Source organism: Misgurnus anguillicaudatus, chromosome 23, assembly GCF_027580225.2.
Source record: "Misgurnus anguillicaudatus chromosome 23, ASM2758022v2, whole genome shotgun sequence".
NCBI classification, from domain to species: domain Eukaryota; kingdom Metazoa; phylum Chordata; class Actinopteri; order Cypriniformes; family Cobitidae; genus Misgurnus; species Misgurnus anguillicaudatus.
The window spans coordinates 11431383-11454959 of NC_073359.2; the positions used below are offsets into that span (position 1 = coordinate 11431383).

Below are 23577 nucleotides of genomic sequence, written 5' to 3' on the forward strand. Positions count from 1 at the left end.
TATTTGTTTTTAATCATCAACGAACACCACGAACCACTCGGTGAGTAGTACAGTTTTGAAAATGAACGTTAAGTGTTGTTTTAATGACATGTTTGTGCATGGCCATTGACTTCCATTCTGAAGCAGTCAAGAGACGCTTCTAAATGAGTTGAAAAGTCAAGACACGACCCATTGTCAAAATTTCTGTGTCCATCACTGTAGTTCATCCAAAACAAACCAGAAATGAGACTCAAAGTGTTAAATACCGGAATTATCCTTTAAGCACATCTGACGAAAAAAGACAAAAAATCCCCGACACGTTGTCAAGCCCTTGCTTTACAGTTACATTTATGCATTTTGCTACTGTAACTCAAGAGCTCTAGAGAGTGTCTGCCTATCGCAAATTATCATTACACCCTTATTTATTTGCATAATTCATAGATCCACGTATACTAAATGAGGCAAGGGTGAAGAGTTACATTCAAGTTGTTTTAAAGCATGAACATTTTAAGCAATAAAATTATTGACTACAGGGGGACTTTAACTCACCTAACTACAAAAATAAGGTATTAAGATTATTAGATGGATAAACAACACATGACAAGTTACATGCCTCAGTCTATCATTTAGGGTTAAATGTTTTCGAAAACCTACTTAAGTATCTGCCATAATAACAGCGATGCCTTTGCAATTACCGCTAATAAATATTTGCCCGGCAAGCGTGCACATTAATGCTCTGTATTTAACAGAAAAACACACAAACATGGTGAACACCCGCTGAGTTGCAGGAAATGAGTGCATCTTTTCCCGTGAATTCATATATATGACATATATGCTAAAGATGACAATCCCTGGAGGCTAGACATACATATTTACACAAACCACACGCTTTTCACATCAGACCCCTGGTGGGATGTTCTCATAACAGATGTTTACAGAACTCATCTCGCTCGGCTGAAATACATGATGCATAATTTAGCACAACTAATAACAAGCTCACCGTTACAAATGAGACTGAATTATACAGCAATTATATGGCGATAGAAAAATTGTTAAGGATGTAACAAAGGCATGACATTTGCCTAATGTATGTTGTAGTAGAGCGTTTGGGAATCTGGGCTCTCCTCTGATAGGCACAAACAGTACCATACCACCATTAGTTTTGTTGTTTTTGCAATGGTACCATGACCATATACAGGTGCTGCTTTCCACAACTAAGAAAAATCCCAAATTCAGTATCTCAGAAATTAACAAAGAATACAAAGAAAGGATTTTTAGAAATCTTGGCCAACTAAAAAGTATGAACTTGAAAAGTATGAGCATGTACAGCACTCAATACTCAGTTGGAGCTCCTTTTGCCTGAAGAACTGCAGCAATGCAGCGTGGCATGGAGTCGATCAGTCTGTGGCACTGCTCAGGTGTTATAAAAGCCCAGGTTACTCTGATAGTGGCCTTCAGCTCTTCTGTATTGTTGGATGGGGCATATCGCATCTTCCTCTTCACAAAATCTATGGGGTTATGGTCAGGCGAGTTTGCTTGCCAATTAAGAATGGTCCTTAAACCAGGTACTGGTAGCTTTGGCACTGTGTGCAGGTGCCAAGTCCTGCTGGAAAATTAAATCTGCTTCTCCATGAAGTTGGCTAGCAGCAGGAAGTAAAAAAGGTCTAAAACTTCCTGGTATATAGCTGCGTTGACCTTGGACCTCAAAAAACACAGTGGACCAACACCACCAGATGACATGGCACCCCAAACCATCACTGACTGTGGAAAATTACATTGGACCTCACGCAACGTGGATTGTGTGCCTCTCCACTCTTCCTGCAGATTCTGGGTCCCTGATTTTCAAAGGATATGCAAAATTTACTTTTATCAGAGAACATAACTTTGGACCACTCAGCAGCAGTACAGAAGCGAGACGCTTCTGACCCTGTCTGTTGTTCAAGAGTGGCTTGACACAAGGAATGCAACAGCTAAAACCGAGGTCTTGCATACAGTTGTGCGTAGTGGGATTCCAGCTGGAGTCCACTCTTTCTGAATCTCCCCCACATTTTTAAATGGGGTTGGTTTCACAATCCTCTCCAGAGTGCGGTTATCCCTATTGCTTGCACACTTTTTTCTACCACATCCTTTCCTTCCCTTCGCCTCTCTATTAATTGGCTTGGACACAGAGCTCTGTGAACAGCCAGCCTCTAGTCTCTTGCCCTCCTTGTGCAAGGTGGCAATGGTCGTCTTTTGGACAATTGTCACGTCAGCAGTCTTCCCCATGATTGTGTAGCTTACAGAACTAGACTGAGAGACCATTTAAAGGCCTTTACAGGTGTTTTGAGTTAATTGGCTGATTACAGTGTGGCACCTGGTGTCTTCAATATTGAAACTTTTCACAATATTCTCATTTTCTGAGATGCTGAATTTAGGATTTTCCTTAGTTGTCATTTATAAACATAAAAATTAAAAGACATAAACATTTGAAATATATCAGTCTGTGTGTAATGAATGAATCAGTCCTTCCAGAAAAACGCAGAGTTTTTTTGTGATTGTTGCAGGCAAAAATCCTCGATTTTGCGGCACGTTTTCTTAAAAAATGCAATGGAATATGTGGGATATTTATGCAATTTATGCGATGGAATTGCGGGAATTTGCGAAAATTGCGGAACTTGCAAAAACTGCGGAAACTTGCAAAAGCTGCAATGATGTTCATGTCACATAATCACGTCCCTTCATAACGTTCCCATGGCAATAGAGGACACGGCTGCGCTTTTGGGAAGTAAATGCAACATTTTTCAACTTTCTGCTAATATATATGTGGCTTTTTGCTACGAAAATGCGGGGATTATGAAATCATGCAAGCCCCGCATATTTTCTGTGCGGAAATATGTAATTAATGCGGCGAAAGTGCGTCGTATTTGGAAAAAATGCAGCCCTGCATAAATATGCGGACTTTGGCTGATTATGCAATATATCGCGCGATCGCACAATCGCGTTTTTCTGGAGGGACTGATGAATATAAGTTTCACTTTTTGAATGGAATTAGTTAAATAAATCAACTTTTTGATGATATTCGAATTATATGGCCAGCACCTGTATAATTATTTCTCTTAATATGTCTCTAGATAAGAACACAACAAGAAAATACAGGAAATTGGTATGTATATATAAAAAAAAGATTTAATGCTAAAATGTCTAGTATTTAATGTGACCACCTTTACACTTGAGCAATAGCAGGAGCATGCAGGCTTGCTTAAACCTAAATGAAATGAAATCCTAATTTTAAAAAAATTACTTCAGGACTTCAGTATTTTTGCGTTAAAGAGAGGTCACACTAAATACTGACTTTTACCCGATGAAGCCATATTGTTTTTTAAGTAGTTTTTTGTGTACATATTTCTGTTTGTATCTTAATAAAGAGAGTGAAAAATAAATAAATAAATAATATATATATATATATATATATATATATATATATATATATATATATATATATATATATATATATATATATATATATATATATATATTATATATATATATATATATATATATATATATATATATTATATATATATATATATATATATATATATATATATATATATATATAAACGCTCAATGTAAATTATTATGTAAGACCAGAATACTGAAAGACTAATTTTTATATTATGGTTGGTTCAATACTTATATATGTTACACTAGTATAAAGCATGGTAAAATCTCACCGCACTATTGCGTCTGGACAAATGCATCATGCTTTTGTATTTTTTGCTCCTGACTGTGCCACACAAAAAAATCCATGGACATGAAAATTGCATTTTCGCTGTGGAAAAATAAGTGCATTTATTTACTCCAAATGCAATCTCTTCATCGGTGGGAATCACTTCTTATAGACATTACAAGTAATGTACCTTTCTGCTATACTGACGTACATTAATATTTTCGAGCGCACCTCACGGCAGAAATCGTTTTAGTTTGTGATGTTTGTGAGCTTAGAAAGGTCCATCTGCAGCTTTTTTTATGGGGTTGCAATTTCATAACCCTCGATTTCTGCAACAAGATTGAAACACAGATTGGCTTGCTTACAGCTCGGCATCCCCTTTCTCACTATAATATAGCTTTGGATTTTCATGTACTCTCTGGTACAGTGTAGTATTTACAGATCATGCGGTTTTCTTGCTCAAGGTTTTTGTTGGACATCGGAGGCATTAGTAATCTGTATATCTTCTTGACAGAAACACGGACCTCACATGTAGGGCAATGTTAGTTCATGCACCCATGCATTGGCGTATCTTTTAGTCAGATCTTTAGGAATTTGCCGGGACAGCCGCATCTGGACTAACTCCCAGTGGTTTGACATTTTCTTCGTAAAATAAGACTCAGATGAAGACTCGTACCTTTGAAACCCAAGCCTTAAAGGGATAGTTCACCCAAAAATGCCTGATCTCACGAAAAAATCATAAATTTTTTACGAGTTGGCTAATTCGTATCAATTCATACGAAGTTAATCGTGCAAAATCATACGATTCTCATGAAAAAAACAACAACATCGATCCCCTAACCCTGGCCGCACCTAACCCCAACGTCACAGGGGTCAAGGCAAATTATACCAAAACTTACGAATGTGGGCATATGAATTAATACAAATTAGCAAACTTGTAAAATATGTACGAATTTTCATGAGATAGCGTTGAATAGACACACAACAAAAGCAAACTCAGTGAATGAAGCGTTCATACTTACAGTGAGTTGAGTGAGCGTAAACCTTGAAACGCATCAGAGGCAATTTCAGATATTTGGTTATTACTCAAATCACTATGGAGCAAAAACAGAGAAGTATTACCCTTCATAAACATGCAAACCTCATTTATTTGGGAAAAATCATAGATCATAGAGCTCAAGAACAAAAGAAGATTGTTACTAATATATTTTCATGTTTAAAAATAAACATTGCATTTGTAATGATTCTTGTAAGTTTATAGTTTGTTTATACCGCCGTACACTTACATTCTACGCAGTCTCTTGTAGGGGGCAAACGCTCCTGGAGGAACAGATTTAATACCATTCTGCTCTAATCGTCTACAACAGAGCAAAACAGAGATGTTGTTAGGATACAAACACTGCTGTAAACAACAAAACCAGAAAACAACAAAATCTCCAGAGTTTAGCCCAGACATCTTTGCTAAACTTGGGGTCAGTAGTGATTTTCAATTAAGAAAATCTTTTAACATTATACATAATATAAAGAAATCTCACCCACTAGTATTAGATAATTATGTAGCTTGTTGTTTTTTATTTTTCCTCTATTATTTAATTTCTAAAATAACTCCTAATACTGCTTTAAAGTGCAATATACCTGCTTTAAGTGCAGTACTCTATAGCAGGGGTTTTCAAACTGGGGTCCAGGAAGTTCTAGGGGGTCCCCAGAAACTTTGTAAAATTTAGTTTTTAGGTGTTTATCTCTTGTTTTTTGTTACATACGTTTCAGAATGTACTTCTTATGTACTTTCTCCTTTACGTTTTTTTTTATCAGTGCATCATAGAAATTTACTACACACGCTTGATGGAGTTCTGAATATAACAAAATCCTTTTCATACAGTACATCTTTTGGAGGATTTATAACATATTCTGCATTTTATAATACAATGTATTTTTTATAGATTCATGTTTTTATGATTTTTTTATTTTTTCAATATTTTATTATGCTATCTTAAATTGAATACACTAAATATCTGATTACAGCCATCATCATTTATCATAAGAATACATGTGCATGCCATCCCTCAATCATTTTAAATCTTTGTTATTATCAAATCACTCACATTTCAGTCATGCTTTCTGGCATATTGGCTGGAATGGCCGTGAGACCTTTTCCTCTACAGTCCACAATATTGTTACTGCAGGTGCACATTGGCGGACAAGAACCAGACGCCAGGCTACAGGGCTGGGGACTTGAATCCAAAATACCTAGGAAAAACAAAACATTAGGTTAATTGGAAAGCATATTTTGCAGCGATTTTTGTGTGAGCATATCAGTGAACACCCCTGACCACTCGGTGAGTTTCACGTCTTTGTAAACGAAAGTTTAATGCATTTTAGGAAGGATTGTTCCTGTGCACCTATACAGCCATTAAAGAGGTGGGAGGTGATACAATAAACACCCGAAAATTCTCGGGACAGCATCATATGTCCAAATTTCAGTCAAAACGGTTCTATTTCATCATAAACAATCTGAAAACAGGGCTTTAAGTGTAAAATACCGAACTTGTCCTTTAAGCCCTTTCTGGGAATAAACATGCGATATAATTTTAAGAGTTTCGTTGCAAAACAAGATAAATCCATTTTTTTACATTTTTGTCAAAACATGTTTATTATTATGTTATCATGTTATTATTTTGTTTTATAGTGCTACTTAGCTGTATTTTTTTAAGTTATGAAGGTTTAAATCAAAACAAACCAACTGCAGTTGCACTGAAATTAATTGGAATGCACAAACTAAAAAACACGATTTCTGAACAATTAAAAAAACGGTGGTTATCTCGTTTTGCAACAAAACTCTTCATTTGTTTATAGGTTGGTTGATGTCAACCATTTAACCCCTTACGCAATCTGTTCACCCTTGGACCTCAAACACAATTCAACCACTGATTTTCCAAAGGCTTTATGGTTCTTATTATTAACAATAATATTGGCAGCAGAAATAATAAAAAAGCACAGCAATGCTGTAAAACCAAAGTGGCTATTTTTCCAAAGCCTCTGGGCAGTTATTTCAGTCATGCCAGACTAAAGTCACATCTTCTTGAATGAAGAAAGACAGATATCTTTAAAATCACGTTGTAAAATCACAATTAAACAACATATGACATCAACAACCATAAGTTTTGTTTTACTAAGCTGAAATTGCATTCTCTCTCAAAACCGTTTCTCAGCTTAAAAATGTCTGGTTGTTGCGTTTGGTTGCACTAACATAATATTTAAGCAATATCGCTCGAGTAGAAGTGTGATATAGCTCTATATCATCACGGCTGTGATTAGGCCAGAGGCACGAGGCCATAGGCAATCACAGCCGTGATGATATAGAGCTATATCACACGACTCCGAGAGCGATATTGCTTTTATACAACAGTTCGACGGCACACGTTTGAAAAACGAAAACTAGAAAACAACAACGGAGTTATTTTAAAAGCCTCTTTGTTTGAGAACTACTTCTTCCGCCACGGATTTGAGGGCTGCCAGAATGACAGGTAACACTTTCGGCTGCTTTGAAGCTCATAACAACTCAATGGACGGAAAAGCCGTTTCTTTATATTACCGTTTCTTGGTCACAAAGTGTAGTTTTAAGATTAGTTCAGTCGAGAATGTATATGTATTATATTTAAATCTGCAGTCGATTAGTAAAGATAGCGCCTGTTTGAACGTTTGCTTAGTGAGATTCGGTACGAATGAGAACCAAAGCATGAGCGGACGTCAGTGTTCACTCGCCCCGCTGACCACCGCCCTCTCTGGGATACATCTCTGACAGGGATTCCCTGGCTCTGATATTCGCCTTGTTTGTTTTTGATGGTCAAAATGAGATCAAATCAGCAGTATTTGGTGTCATGATAAAACTATTACTTGTTTTTTATTCATATTTAGTGTTTTTTTGTGTTGTTTTGGCGCGAGGTAAAAGTTAATAAAACTATACTTATATAATGTTACTATTGGTTTCCCATTTACTCATAACGTGATACGAGCACTCGATTATTATTAAACTTTGTTCTTGTCAGTACTATATAAAACTGTTTTTTATAAGTGTCAGAGAGATGTTTTTGCATGCTGCTTATAAATATATCAGTGGCGATATTCTCATAACATGTTTTAATAGTCACGTCGCGATTAAATAAATGATCAATGTCCACATTTAAAAGCTGCGGTTACAGTGCCGTTATCAGTACAATATCGCATAGCTCTTAGCCAATCAGATTCGAGAACCAGAAAGAACTGTTGTATAAACTAATATACGTATATATGTAACTGGCCACTTTATATTTGGCCATCTGCTAACATCTTTTATCCACTTTACTATATACACGGATCTGGTAGCTGTGTTGAAAAAGTTGATAAAGTCAACTTTTTAAAATAACTTTCTCTCGCCATACATCCGTTGCCAAAATGTGCGCGCGTATGTTGCCACGTCATCATTGTGTACAAACAGTAAAAGGGTCTATGTCCCCTTTAAATTTTTTACTCTATGTATACAGACTAAGTTTCATTGTATTAATGTGAACAAAAAAACATAACAAACAACTACTGTACAGTGTGAGGGGCAAGGGGGATTTGTGTAATTGAGGGGGACTAAATCTTAGATTTACCAGCGCACGTGAACTCTTTCTTTTGTAGTTCAGCGAGGTTGAGGCCGTGCAGGTTGGATGGAGAACTGCATTGTGTGTACAGACCCAGCGCTGGTCTCTGTCTGAGCCATTGAGACAGCCAGGACAAATGACAATCACATCGCAAACTGTTAGAGTGCAGACGGCTAAAAGAAATAGAGAAAGTGTTCAAAATTTGTATTGATATATAACTTCATTTCATACCACAGATAAACATTTTAGGTGAGAAATTTGCAGTGCAGCATCTTTTTATTAAGTACAGTCTTTGGCACTACATCTATTTATTTGGTAGGTAGCCATATAATAAGCAGAATAATATACAGTCATTACTGCAAAATAAACCCCTTCAGGATGATACAAAATGATTGAGATGATGGTCTGACTGTACATTATCGCTTACATGTTGCTGAGCAAATACATTACTTAAAATAGCTTGTGAGAGATATATAGATTGAATAAAAATGTCTGAATCAAGGTTATACATATGAACCAAATGAGATTAATGATTATGAGAGAAAATAAGGTTGAAATAGAGATCTTGACTCACAATGTACGTAATTTGGGCATGTGATTGAAGCTGGAGATAGGAATGGTGCTGATATTGTTGTTGTTCAGTGTGCTGTGGAGGTTAATAAGAGACAAAGAGAGATTATAAAGAATATATAATATATAAGGATAACAAACATTTGTATCAATAAAGCCATTAAGTTGTTACTTCTCTTTAAGGGGATAGTTCACCCCAAAATGAAAACAATGTCATCAATGACTCACCCCCACGTCGCTCCAAACTCGTAAGACCTCCGTTCATCTTCAGAACACAGTTTAAGATGTTTTAGATTTAGTCCGAGAGCTTGTCTACCCTTCATTGAAAATCTCTGTACGGTATAGTGTCCATATCCAGAAAGTTAATAAAAAACATCATCAAAGTAGTCCATGTGACATCAGTGGGTCAGTTAGAATGTGTTGGAGCATCGAAAATACATTTTGGTCCAAAATAAAAAAAATTATGACTTTATTCAGCATTGTCTAAAGTCACATGACTGCACTGTACGACACGGCTGACGTGTTATCTGGTGCGCCCCAGCTGTTTTTTTTGTGCGCCTGAGCTTCGTTTACAGTCTGAGGGAGACACACGCTGTAAGTTTGGAAAAAAACTTTGCAAACATGTATGAGGATAACACGTCATCCGCGTCACCGCAGTCACGTGACTTTAGTCTTGCGCATGTGCTTCACAACAGACACGGAAGAGAAGACAATAATGAATAAAGTGATAATTTTTGCTATTATTGGACCAAAATGTATTTTCGACGCATTCTAACTGACCCACTGATGTCACATGGACTACTTTGAAGATGTTTTTATTATCTTTCTGGATATGGACAGTAAACCACACATAGCCCTTCAACGACGGGTCAACAAGCTCTCGGACCAAATATAAAACATCTCAAACCGTGCTCCGAAGATGAACGGAGATCTTACGAGTTTGGAACGACATGAGGGTGAGTCATTAATGACATTATTTTTATTTTTGGGTGAACCATCTCTTCAAAGACCCCACGAAATACACTATATTGCCAAAAGTTTTGGGACACCTGCCTTTATATGCACATGAACCTCATTGACATCCCATTCTTAATCCATTAGGTTTAATATGGAGTTGGCCCACACTTTGCAGCCATAACAGCTTTATCTTTTCTTGAAAGATTTTCTACAAGGTTTAGAAGTGTGTTTATGGGAATTTTTGACCATTCTTCTAAAATTCTTCATTTGTAAGGTCAGACACTGATGTTGGACGAGAAGACCTCGATCGTTGCCTCCGCTCTAATTCATCACAAAGATGTTTTATTGGGTTGAGGTCAGGACTCTGTGCAGGCCAGTCAAGTTCCTCCACACCAAACTCGCTCATCCATGTCTTTATGGACCTTGCTTTGTGCACTGATGCACAGTCATGTTGGAACAAAAAGGGGGCCATCCCCAAACTGTTCCAACAAAGTTGGGAGCATGAAATTGTCCAAAATGTCTTGGTATGATGAAGCATTAAAAGTTTCTTTCACTGGAAGTGATTAGAACACCTGAAATTAATGATTTGGCTTTTGGCAATATAGCGTAGCTGGATGTGTGCAATTGTTTGTGAAACAGAAAGTTTCTTGTGTTTTTTGTAAATGGCTTGTAGACGTTAGGTACATTCACATTATAAGCAACTAGCAGTAGTAGAGCGACACGGCATCCGGCGACATGAGCGACATTGACCGTTGACGGCTGGATGGTTGTGTCCAGTCACGCGACAAAGTTGAGAAATGTTTAACTTAAGCAAATTATGAGCGACATTCGGGAGCGACTACCAATGAGAATGAAGCAGGGGAGTCCATGTCAGTTACTGGAGTGGACGTTACGAATTTGTTTATGACAATATAGAAACGCCTCTTTTGAAATAGATGAGCGACACACAGCGACAAAGTCGCTTAGAATGTGAATGTACCTTTAGGCTATATTAGTCTACTTGATATTACTAATCACCAGTCGTTGTACAGTATGATGTAGACAGACTGTAAAATACCCTCGATGTTACAGTCACTGAGTTGGAGTGTCGTCTTTCATTCTGGACAGCAAGTGCAGTGACTGTAACATTGAGGGTATTTTATAGTATTAAACACGTATTTATACCGATTTCATCAGGCTCTGGAAACATTTAAAAAAAGAACATAAAGAATGGCCTTCTCAGCTGCCGTATCTGCAGCTTTTGCGTCATTAGAACAAGGTGTTCAACACATCACCGTTTCTATTTAAAAAACGTTGTGCAATGTTTTGTCGGCGAAGAATGCAGCCCAGAAAACATGTCGTTCAAACCGGAAACCGTAGCAAAACGTTGCGCACCATTTTGGACTTGAACGTGCCCCTGGTCTACACTGGAAAAAGTGAACGTTGGATAAACTTAAATTACACATATTTGTAACACCTAAAGATAGACTTTAAACATTTTAGTTTGAAAAAGTAATTTTAACAAGTTTTTTCACCGTAAATTTTCTTAGGGGAGAACCGGGGTGAAAGTAACGCGGGACAAAGTAAAAAAAAAAGTTTTTCTCCAAGCCCTGACTATGTGCATTTCAGAAAGATTCTTTAGCACACAATCCTTGACAAAACTGACAAATATTGCATCATTTCGTTATAATTTCGCGCGTTTAAATCCCAAAGCTGTTTTTGACTATGATAAGTAAATTCGTAACACGGTAATTTTTTTCTTATAAAGCATTGTGTTTCTCATTTCATGTGTTACCGTACTGATCAATCTACAGGTTATTTTGTGCTGTAACACATCCTGAAGTTTTACTTCTCAGAGTTTTTCAAAATAAAATGAATGAACCGAGTTCCTGTCGGGACCAGAGTAACACTTGTTATGAAATGAATCTTATTAAGTGTTTATACTGTTGAAATTATTCTCAACAATTCAAGTTTGTACTGTCGTGTTGCTTTTGCAACATTTGATGAAACTGAAATTTAATATGAAAATGTAATTATTTTTTTGGAAAGATAAACAACAAAATATGTTTGCAGTTACATATTAACAAGGTCATAGTCATGTATAAAACAAATCTATCTTGTTCTGTTGTGTTACTATTGACCCACAAAAGTAACAATGCCCTACTTATGTTCAAAGTGAAATTATTCAGAAGTTGTTTTACATTTGTTAAAAATTCCACCTGGTATTGATAGACCACACTTGTGAGTTACTGACCACAGTAAAATATATCTCTGCCTAAAACATTATCTTTTAAAATTAAGTTTTTCTGAAAAATGTTACTTTCGCCCCTGCTCTTTCCTACTTTAGGAAAAAATTTAAGTTGACAAATCATAATTTTTTTAAGTGTTATCAATTAAAGTAATTTGTTTAAGTAGATCCAACTTTCACTCTTTACAGTGTAGAAAGCATTTGATTGGACAAAACATTGGATCTGCCCATCAGTGCAAGATTAGTCATCAGTATTTTTTTTACTTTTGTAAGTTAGAGACTGATATGCTAATTTGTTTTGTCATAATTTGTCATATTATTTGATTTGTCTTACTATAGAGTGCCGCAGGGCTGACGTATTTTGTAGGCTAACCTGGAAGTTAGCGGGATACTGGTTAACTTGCAAAAAAGGCCATTCATCTGCTTTAAAAAACAGCCATCTATTGAGAATTATTTACAACAGACATTAACCTAAAGCCATAAAACATCACTTTGGATGTCATGGGTCTTTAACGCAGAAAGTCTCATACATACAGGACCTCCAAAACTCTCATGGCACGAAATGCTCCATCCTCAATGCAGCTGATGTGGTTCTTGTCCAGCTGTCTGAAATATTCAAAGACACAGATATAAAAAGATAGGCCTAACGCAACATTTAGTTTACTTATATGTGTGTGCGTTTTATACAACTCACAAGTTCTTGATGTCCGTAGCGCCTCGAAACGCTCTCCTTGGTATGACCTGTATGAAGTTCTCACTTAAGTCCCTAAAACAAAGAGATTTAAAAGATCTTAATTAATAAAAAAGCACATATTTATTCATTCAAATTAAACTGAACTACTAGAAAACACATCACAAACTACAATTATAGAATAAAAGGTTTTATTATTGTATTATTATTTTATGTGTGTGTATATATGAAGAGTTTCATTGCAAAACGAGATAAATCCATTTTTTAACATTTTTGTCAAAACATGTTTAATATTATGTTATCATGTTATTATTTTGTTTTATGGTGCTACTTAGCTGTATTTTTTAAGTTATGAAGGTTTAAATCAAAACAAACCAACTGCAGTTGAATTGAAATTAATTGGAATGCACAACCAAAAAACGAGATTTCTGAATAATTAACAAAACGGTGGTTATCTTGTTTTGCAACGAAACTCTTCATATATTTATATATACAAGAGGCGTCTTTACAAGAGGCGTCTAGAAGCTGTAATTACCAACAAAGGCTTTTCTACAAAGTATTAATGAAGTGTGTTCAATACTTATTCCCTGTGTCATTTCACTTTATATTTATGACTCAACTTGTATACTTAAATGTTCTAATTTCTTTGTATGAATTTAATATTTGGCTTGATGGCTACATCTGGTGGAAATTTTGAGCCAATAGCCCACTTAGAAATCCCCTTACTGATAAAAATGCTGATGTGTCCAATACTTATTTTCCCTGCTGTATATATATATACACATACTGTATATACATATACGTACATATACATCTCCTTCTCCTTTAAAATAATAAAATTTGTGTTAAATGTTGTGCTATATAAATAAATTGACTTGACTTAGATTTTATAGGTAAACTCTGGGATATATTGGATAGAACACACCGCAGGGTTAAGATTGAGCCAATACTGGGCTGTTTTAACCCAACTGCTGAGTTATTATAACTCATGGTAGCATAACAACAACCCAACATTGGCTTAATTTTAACCCAACATGTGTTCTGTCCAATATTTACACATTAAGGGTTAAAATAACCCAGACATTTTTAGAGGGGATTTCTTAGAAATTGCTCTTTATGGATCTAAAGAGTTAAAGTTCACAATTATAATTATTTTTAATTATAAACGTTGTCTCATACTGTATATTTAACCTAAATTCATTTGGAGAAACTTTATAAAACGTAAAGCTTGAATGCATTGTAGGTCACTTTGGATAAATGCAGTGCAAATACAGTATAAATACACAAAAGAGTGAGTAAACAATCTCATGTCCATTTAATGAATTTTTTTATATACATATCTGTTCCGTCCTGTATCTGAAAAAAAACTGGCATTCGGTGAAAGAGCATTTAGATTCCTAAATGTCATCTCATCTCCTTTCTCTCCATCTGAAAACCATTGGTGACCTTTTTCTAAAGCAGATGTTTTTTGGTTCAATTAAATCTGTAAAGTTCCTCTACAATTGGTTCAAGCCAGTCAGTGTTTGATAAAAGCCTGTCCTGAACCGTTACGACGAACAGAATGTTCTGCTCGCAGTTGGGTTTATTTTGCTTTGATTAAAGCTTGAATAAAGGGTACAAAGCAGTAAAAAGTTAAAAGCAGTTGCTAAGGAGGGATTTCATTAAGAATGAATGGCGCCCGCTGATAGCGTGGTTTATTTGCACGCCTTGTTATAATGCCGGATTCACTAAAGGTATGCAAATCAGAAAATGGTACAAACGTGCCCCAAAAACTGCATTGCAATGCAATTTCCACAGGACAATTCCCAAGTGTCGTTTATACGGCACAAAGGGTTTGTGATAATATACTGTATTTTTCATCATTGCGCACAGTGGGGTCTCCAGGTTGCATACGTTTATTTGCAATGTGTTTTATTGCTTTAAGAATACAGTGACCTTCAAACATACGACACATCATTTCTATGTCTGCTGCTGTGATTCTAATTGGGGTCAAGCCACTGAATCCACACAATGAACCAGACATACAAGAAAGCTGAACAACAATGAAATGTCAGAGAGGGAGTCTAAGCAATATAACAACATTTTGAATTTTGAAAAGATCTGCGTTTCGTGAAAAATCTCTAGGTTTTAATTAAACTCATTTGTCACTCATGTAAATGTAAGCAATAATTTCTGCTCAAGAAAGCGAACAAAACCAAACCAATTTCGTTGTTTATTGATCACGTAAAGAATACATTACTGCTGGGATTAGTACTTACTGTCGAAATTGTGTTTTCGCTTTTGGGAAATAATCTTGACTTTCATTGTCGATTCCTTCTGGAAAATGTGTTAACTATCCTTTAAACTCATCTTTCTGTGTTTAGTTTAAAACAAGAGAATATAAAAAATAATACAGTCTATGGAAATATGAAGGATTATAAATAAGATTTCTCATCTAGAAAAATATGATCAAATGGAGTTCAGATGCAAAACCCTCTGTGTCTGACATGTTTTCTTATGTTTAGGTTCAGTAATTTTACTTTAATGGCAATGAAAAGGTTATTGGTAAGTAATTTTTTTTTTACAAATGTCACTTTAGTCATTTCATTAGCATTTAACAAATTTTACTGTCTTTTGCTGCAAAACCCTCTAAGTGCTTTTTTTTTGCAAAAATCCACTTTTTTTGGACAAGACTTACAAAGAATTACAAAATCACTAAAGATGCAAATGGAAACATTGCAAATGATAAAAGTTTAAGTGTAAAAATAAGGAAACTGAACCACACATTAGGTGGCGCTGTGATCCATGTGACTGCCAAATATGGGTTGTATTAAGGTCCAGAATCACATGGGACATGAGCTTGAATGTGATTCACGGTTGTTTTGCATGTTGTTGAATATATTCAACTCAAGTGAAAAATTTGCATGAAACGAAGTTATGTTGGGGTACACACCAAAAGATAATGGGGCTGATTTTGGTCTGATTTCCCCCTTCTGACAATCCTAGCTATGTCCCGATTATCTTTATATTTCTACAGATTATCTTATCAGATTTTCACTTGGTGTGAGGTGTGTTAAAAGTGTCTGAACCTGATCGGATTAAAGTCGTAGCTGTCCCAATCGCGAATTGTAAATTTTAAACATGTTTAATATTTACAATTAGAAATCCTGATGTGTGGGGGGAACCCCGAGGACAAACGTGCACATGCTCTTGAGATAATCACGTGAAACTAAACAATATCCAATCAGAAAGCCAGATGATGGAAGACGGAAGCAGTCATAAGTGAAGTTGATGCAAAGTGAACTTGAACAGACCATGTTCCCGCTGTCTCCATGACTTCACCCAAACCCTTTTCTTTATTTCCTTGAATTTTCTGTGAAAATCATTCCAAAAACTATCATTGAAATTTCTTCCTGCATATCGTCCGACATGCTTATTCTGAAGTCTCGTGAGATTTTGCGAGATTTCCTGAATTCACAGTTGAGACTCGGGTTGAAAATCTGTTTGTGTGTGGTGTGCCATGATGTGTCACAGACAGCACCACCACACACAAACAGATTTTCAAACCGAGTCTCGACTGTGAACACAGGAAATCTCGCAAAATCTCGCAAGATTTCAGAATAAGCATGGCGGAGCAAAACGGTTAAATCTAGGATTTTTTTCCCTCATGTTTGTGGTCTATCACATTTTGAAAATCTTATAAGATGTAAAAAATCTTTTGTTGTGCACAAGCCATTAAATACCACGAGTAATTTAGAGCGAGGAACGCGATGCTGTATGCAGAATAACAATCTCTTAGCAATTTGCATGTATTCTTGGCTAATTTTTATAAAGTCATACGACCACATTTGTACGTTTTTGTATAGTTTGCTTTCGCCCCTGTGACGTTCAGTTAAGGGGTGGGGTGTCATTATTGTTTTTTCCTAACGATTGTACGTTTTTGTACAATTCACTTCATACGCAATGCATACTTGTAAAATACGTACGTAAATTCCCCTGAGATCAGGCTGGACTTTCACTCAAGTGTTCTGCTTCTTCATAAATGTAATCCAAAAAATGTCTTCTATAGGTTGAAGTAAAAGTGTGACATGTTTGTCAAGTATGGTAACCCATACTTAGAAAGTGAACTCTGCATTTAACCCACTGGGGTTGGTTAAACACAGGCGATCTGATTGCGTTAAACACAGGCTGACGCAATCAAATAACGTAGGCAGAGCCAGCCAATCACGTTTATGGAAGACCGGAGCATGCCAGCAACATAATTGGCTAGGTTATTTACGTAAGGCAATCTGAATTGCTGACGCATGCGTTGGCGCTTGAAAAGTTGAGAAATGTTCAACTTCTGCCGCACGCAACGGCAGTGACGCGATGTTGATTGATCCACAATACATTTCAGCAACGTATGACATCACCAATTAAAAGTAAATGAGAAGCATTAACGTTTACGCCCTGCCCTGTGTGAATGTACTGTAAGACTTGAACCTGCAACCTTTGGGTTACAACTGGGTGATTCTCGCGAAATTAGACTTATGAGGTGTCATGAAACATTTTGATAAAAAAAATAAATGTAAGTAAGAGTATCAAAATAAGAAGCATACAGTTACAAACATCTCTTCATGTACTATTTTGCACATGATTTCAAATGCCATCATACAAACCAATTTTGTTGTTTGGATTTGGGTTCTTTACATGGAAATATTTATAATTAAAAAATCTAAAAAATAAAAAGCTTCAGTGCATGTTATACTATAAACATTTACAGTAAAGAAACATGTGGTATTTGGTGATCATTGATAAATGTAGAGACAATAATAAGGAATATAAATGTGTCCAAGAAAAATTTCTCATCCTCCGCAACAATTTTCAATCATTGTTTAAGCCCTCAACGAACTAACGTTTAAAAAAAAATTTGTTGGAAGGGACATAATTGACTGTGACACTCAAGATGGCTACCAGGTAAGCAGTTCTTATTTTTTCTCTCCAGATAAAAGTTGAAATTTTGTTTGTCATAGTACCTAGACAACTTTTTAGTTCTCATCACCAAAACATGAGTTTGTAAATGCATATATTCAATGTAATATCATGTTGCGGTAATGATAATTTTTGATAATGATAATCTAAAAAATTTAAATAATTCTATAGGAAATATTTTTTTAAATCCTCTAAAAATAATGGTTATAGTAAGTTAAGACCTTAATCTGAAAAAAATTGGCTTCAATGGCTTTAAAAAAAAATTCGTGAGAATCACCCAACTGTGCTCTAGCTTCCCATGTTATAAAATCTACAATTGGATCAAAAATTCAAACATTCATCTTTTTATAGCTTTTTGTTATTGCAGATGTAAACAACAGTCTACTATTTTGAATATAAAATTGATACTTAAACTGTACAGTACTTTCAGAGGGAGAACAAAACCAGCGTGGGAGTGACATTGGTGGGGTTTCATTATTGTTTTTTTATGATAATCGTACGAATTCTTGTGAGATCAGGAAAAAGTTCATTGTGCAAAAACATACGATTATCATAAAAAAAACAATAACGAACCCCCATCACTAACCCCAACGTCACAGGGGTCAAGGAAATGCCATGAGATACTTGACAAAACTCAAGTATTAGGTTTTAAGTTGGTCAATGGATGACATGTTGTCTTAAAGGTTCTGACTTCTGGTTGCATGAGAGCATCACTTTGGCAAACTCTTGCATTTTTTCTTTACAGCCTTGCAATGCACGGATGAAATGTTCCTGTAGCTCAATTGTTAGAGCGATGGATTTGCAATGTTCTCTAAGGTAGATTCACTATTGAGTACACAATTAATGTAGTAGGTGCTTCAATGCAACCAATTATTGATCAAATTGCTTTTATTTGCTGTATCAAAACACATCCATCCTTATACCGATTCAGTGAAAATCTAACACAACCTCTCTCTCTCTCTCTCTCTCTCTCTCTCTCTCTCTCTCTCTCTCTCTCTCTCTCTCTCTCTCAACCCTGGGAAGAGAAAAGCCTCCAATACATTGAATCTGGGGTTGCCCTGGTAACCTCTTTATTCAGAGATGTTTGCAGAGAGATGCTCAGTTTGCGTTTGCAGTCGTCCTAACCAGGGTTAGCCAGAGGGGAAGGCAAACATACTGAAACTAAGAGTGCTCAACCTCGACAAATATTACACTTCAGAACGTTTATTTGAAAAGGGACGAGAAGGAAAAGACAATGGAAGCAAGAGTGGGAAGGAACGGGCAACAAATTCTGGGATCTGAGAGACTGAGTAGTCACTCGGGTTTCCTTTTGTTAGTCGTCCTCTTTCTAACATTTGTCTTTCTGAGCTTGACGTGCTGTTTACAAAGAGATATTAAATGTTAGCGAAGGCAAAGAGACACATTCGTCAAAGTATAAAGACGGCAAAGAAACAGTGATAAAATGACTGAAGCGCAAGACTGGAGCGAATAAACGTAGTCCCGAAAATTCTAATTTATATTTACCTTTACTTGACATGAACTACATAACAGATACGCTAACAATATAGCTGTAGGACGCAAACTGTGTACGGCCAACGTCCAGAGGGAGCATTTTAAATGAAATCAAAATTTTTGTTTCATCGGATTGGATACATGCCATAGTCACGGTTACGCACCTCGAAGTTAACTTCCCAACAATGTGTGTTTATCGGTTTGGGGTGCGTTTCCTGACAGCAACTTTGGTTGCAAGTTCTGTCGTTACCAATGGTGTTTGCTGGTAACAACGATCATAGTTAGCTAACAATGCTAGGGAAGACAGCGAACATTGATCATTGCTGAGCAAGGAAAGGATCGGCAGAAAGGCAAGAATTTAAGGATATATAGCTAACATAGAATAACCTACATAAATTTTACACAGTATATTTTAGCCTAGTGTATTAGTTCATGCGCTTACTTAGCATAAAGTTATCGTTATATCAGCCGGTGGTGTGGACACTAATATAGTTATCATTATAGTTAACATTATAGTTAGCATTATAATGTGAACGGCCCTTAACGCATAAAAAAATCATCAACATGGTATCAGGTATAAAGTATAGAAGGTTCAGCAGTAACAACATAAGCAGCTGTCGTAGTCAACACATAACTTTCGGTAAACTCCGCTAAGAATAAATAACAACAAAGTACTTTAAAGTAGTTTATTTATATAACAAGCAAAATAAACAACCCGTAGATTACCTAGGAAACCAAAACATTTGTTATTTTCGAAGAGGTATTTGTTCAAGAGTTCAGTTTAGCAACTAGTCAGACTATTAAAATACTGAAACCGGAAGTAAAGTTCGGACCCAGACGTGTATCGCGTCACCGCACGTGCGTCCGATGAAACGGTCTATAAATGCTAAATTGCCAAATAAAAAGTACAGTACCTATAAGTTGTCGTTCTTCATTATATATGAGTACACAGAAATAATAAAATCACTATGCAATTTAATTTAAAACCTTATTCCTGGTCGCAGTCTTATGTTGTCTTAATATTTAGTCATGTAGATAAACAATATTGTGTTTACAGAAATAGTTCTCAAGCAAACAATAGGTTAATTTCTTATATAATCACAAAAATACAGGTAGTTCTCAAATAAGGCCTTTATCCTTTTATAAGTTTGTAAAGTGACCTGCAGTTTTATGTTGCAAACAGAGATGGCGATAGAGAGGCAAAAGTGACGGATTGCAGCTTTAACTCTTTCCCCATCATTGACGAGTTAAGTTTTAAGTTTTTACGATAATCTTTAATCCCGCTAAAATCCACTAAAAATCTCTTAAATACATATATATTTTTATAAGAGAAGTTTTACAAAATGCCTTTTAGGAAAATTTTAGGAAAATTTTTAGGAATTTTTTTAGGAAAATTTTTTAGGAAAATTTTTAGGAAAATTTTTAGGAAAATTTTCTTCTATAAATGTATAAACATACACATATTTAAAATGAAAGAGCAGATCCTCTGCTTTCAAACAAACAAACAAACACAACGGGAATATATATTCCCGTTGTGTTTGTTTGTTTGTTTGAAAGCAGAGGATCTGCTCTTTCATTTTAAATATGTGTATGTTTATACATTTATAGAAGAAAATTTTCCTGAAGGGCATTTTTTGAAATTTTGTGAAAATCATAAAAAATGCTGGTGGGCCACTTTAAAAAAAAAGGCTGGCGGGGAATGAGTTAAGCAAGTATAATTTTGCTCCCTGCTGTTTTTGGCCCCCCACCTATATGTTGTCTTAAAATGCTGTCTAGTTAGGCAGCTCGCTTGGATTTTTCAGAAAGATGTTCACACTATTCTGTAATGTTTTGGAGACGCTGAGGAGTAATTAGTCTTGTCTTCATGTCATTGGTGTTAAAAACATACACTAATTCTTAGACAAGTTCACGCTCGGTTGGCATAAATTATCATTTTCGTACGCCATAGTGACAGGGTTGAGGAAAAATCTGCATACTAATTCGAAACCAATTATAATTAGCAAGCACCCCTGTTATTTCCTTTCCTAATGAACTATGTTAAATTAATTGTGCATAGAGAACACCGCTATTGCACCAATTAAAGCTAGTTTAATGAATCTTTGACTATTAAGAGACTGTTACTGCTCCCACAAACCTGCTATTTGATTCATATAATCGATAAAATTTCCATAAATGAAGCAATAACGCAAAACATGACCCATATTATCCTAAACCATTCAGCCATCATGTATACTTTCGAAATACTAGACATCTCCCTAAAGGCATGTGTATGTGGGTGGCTGAGGGTGTTTGCAGGGCCATCGACTGAACGCGACACGTCCATATGGCGACTCGCTAATGAGCCGACATGTGAGGAGTCATGAACAAACGCAACTAAATAACAAGCAAACACAGCTGTCCTTAACTGTTTGTTCAAACCAGTTATGTCTTTCCTTCTGTACACCCACACATTCCTCCATAGGATCCTCTGTGACCCAATGATACTGTACATCTATACGTATGTGTATATGCATATATTCCAACTCTACAGCATCTAAACTGCTATGCTTGTATGAGAGGCGATGTTCAAGAAGTCACAATAAAAGCTTTGGGGCTGATCAACCTACAGACTTAAGTTTAGTTATTGTTAAGCGGGGGTGAGACTTAGCTGTGGGTCATAGACAGCATGGAAAAAAAATGAATAAACTGCAACAAATTGTAATGTTATATACACTTCTGGTTCTTTTATCAGACTGCATGGCTCTATAAAGTACATTTGATATTTATAAAATCTTGCAGCCTTGCACAAAGGATAAATGATGGGTTGACGGCACCCATTAGTAGAGAAAGAAAATACTATGGATGCCAACGTGTGCCATCAACCCATCATTTATCAAAAATATAAAGAAATTATTGTTTATTTCTGGATTTAAATTCTGGGTCCTGTATGCATCAGTCGATAATTTTATAATTTTGCATCAGTAAAAAATTTTGTATAATTAAAAGTGCATGCAAGGGTTGAATCTGTTGAGTATGTGAATGTCTTGGGAATGGGTGGGTCTGTTTAAAAAAAGAAACATTTCCTGATGAGTCTCTGATAAGGAAACATTTACTTACAGTCTGGAGAGAGACGGATTCTTCAGGAACAAAAGCTCGGGGATTTGCTGGAGACGATTTTTGTTGAGACGCCTGGTGGGACATTAGGACAATATCAAGATAAATAAAATGCATTTTGAGCATCTTAAATCTGCTTAGCTAGACAAAGGCAAGCAATTTCTTGTAAATCTTGTGTATACAGCAGTGGCGGACGGTGACTTGTTTTTTCGAGGGCGCTCAATGCGAAGTTCGTCACATCATGTATAGCCCGTAATGTGTGTGGTTCGTAATTTCAAAATATGTGTTCTGCGCATCAAGCGAAATATGTGCATCATGTGTCTTGTCAAAATAAATGCCTGCTGCAGATGCATCTAAAGGGTTTATGATAAAAGAGACGCTCGCGTTTGCTAGATACTCGCATAATCTTACGCGTAATCAGAGTTGAGTGTTAAGGGAGTGTCTAGCGTGTGTTTTGTGAACGTTAGCGTCTCTTTTATCATAAACGGTTTTGACGCGTGTGCAGCAGGCACTTATTTTGACGAAACACGTGATGCACATGATTCACATGACGCAACAAACACATATTTTGAAAACACAAGCAACACACATGACACTCCGAACACATATTTTGAATTTGCGCCCCTCAGAACAAGCCGCCACTGGTATGCGGTCACAATAGGAGCAGCACTAAGAGCTGAATAATCAAGAATTTTTAAAATGTAAAGTTTTTGAACTCACAATCTGTCCAACTCCTTGAGATCATTGAATGCTCCTTTGTCTATAGACACAATTTGATTATCCATGAGGTGTCTGTATAGAAGAAGACAGATAGATATAAATGTACAATACTGATGGATATGAATAAAGATCCTGGTCATAATAAATAATGACACAATAAAAATATCATAGTTTTGCATTAAAGAGGACATATCATGAAAATCTGAATTTTTCTATGTTTAAATGCTATAATTGGGCCCCCAGTGCTTCTATCTAATTAGAAAGTGTGAAAAAGGCTCCCCTTGTGATGTCAAAAGGGGATAATATTGCCCCTTAATCTGCACTATCCAATCACTGCACTGCCATTTAGTGCAGATATCAGCTCATTTGCATTTAAAAAGACACCCAAAAACGGCACATTTTTGCACACACCTTAAAATAGCAATTTAAACATGTTATAATAAATTATCTATATGGTATTTTGAGCTAAAACTTCACATTTGTACTCTGGGGACACCAAAGATTTATTTGACATCTTAAAAAGGTCTTGTGAAATGTCCTCTTTAAGTGAAATTTATATAAAGACAAT

The 23577-nt window shown here is 36.0% G+C and overlaps 1 protein-coding gene across 1 annotated transcript in view; it reads right to left on the reverse strand.

Annotated features, from left to right (window-relative positions):
* slit1b (slit homolog 1b (Drosophila)) overlaps nt 1–23577 on the reverse strand; it is a 75912-nt gene that overhangs the window by 27750 nt on the left and 24585 nt on the right. Inside the window, exons 3-11 of the mRNA XM_073861455.1 lie at nt 23010–23081; nt 22293–22364; nt 12759–12830; nt 12599–12670; nt 8885–8956; nt 8320–8483; nt 5791–5935; nt 4975–5046; nt 4711–4782 (exon numbers count right to left, since the gene is read on the reverse strand). Coding sequence (XP_073717556.1) covers nt 4711–4782; nt 4975–5046; nt 5791–5935; nt 8320–8483; nt 8885–8956; nt 12599–12670; nt 12759–12830; nt 22293–22364; nt 23010–23081 — 813 coding nt within the window. The remainder of the gene's footprint in view (nt 1–4710; nt 4783–4974; nt 5047–5790; nt 5936–8319; nt 8484–8884; nt 8957–12598; nt 12671–12758; nt 12831–22292; nt 22365–23009; nt 23082–23577) is intronic.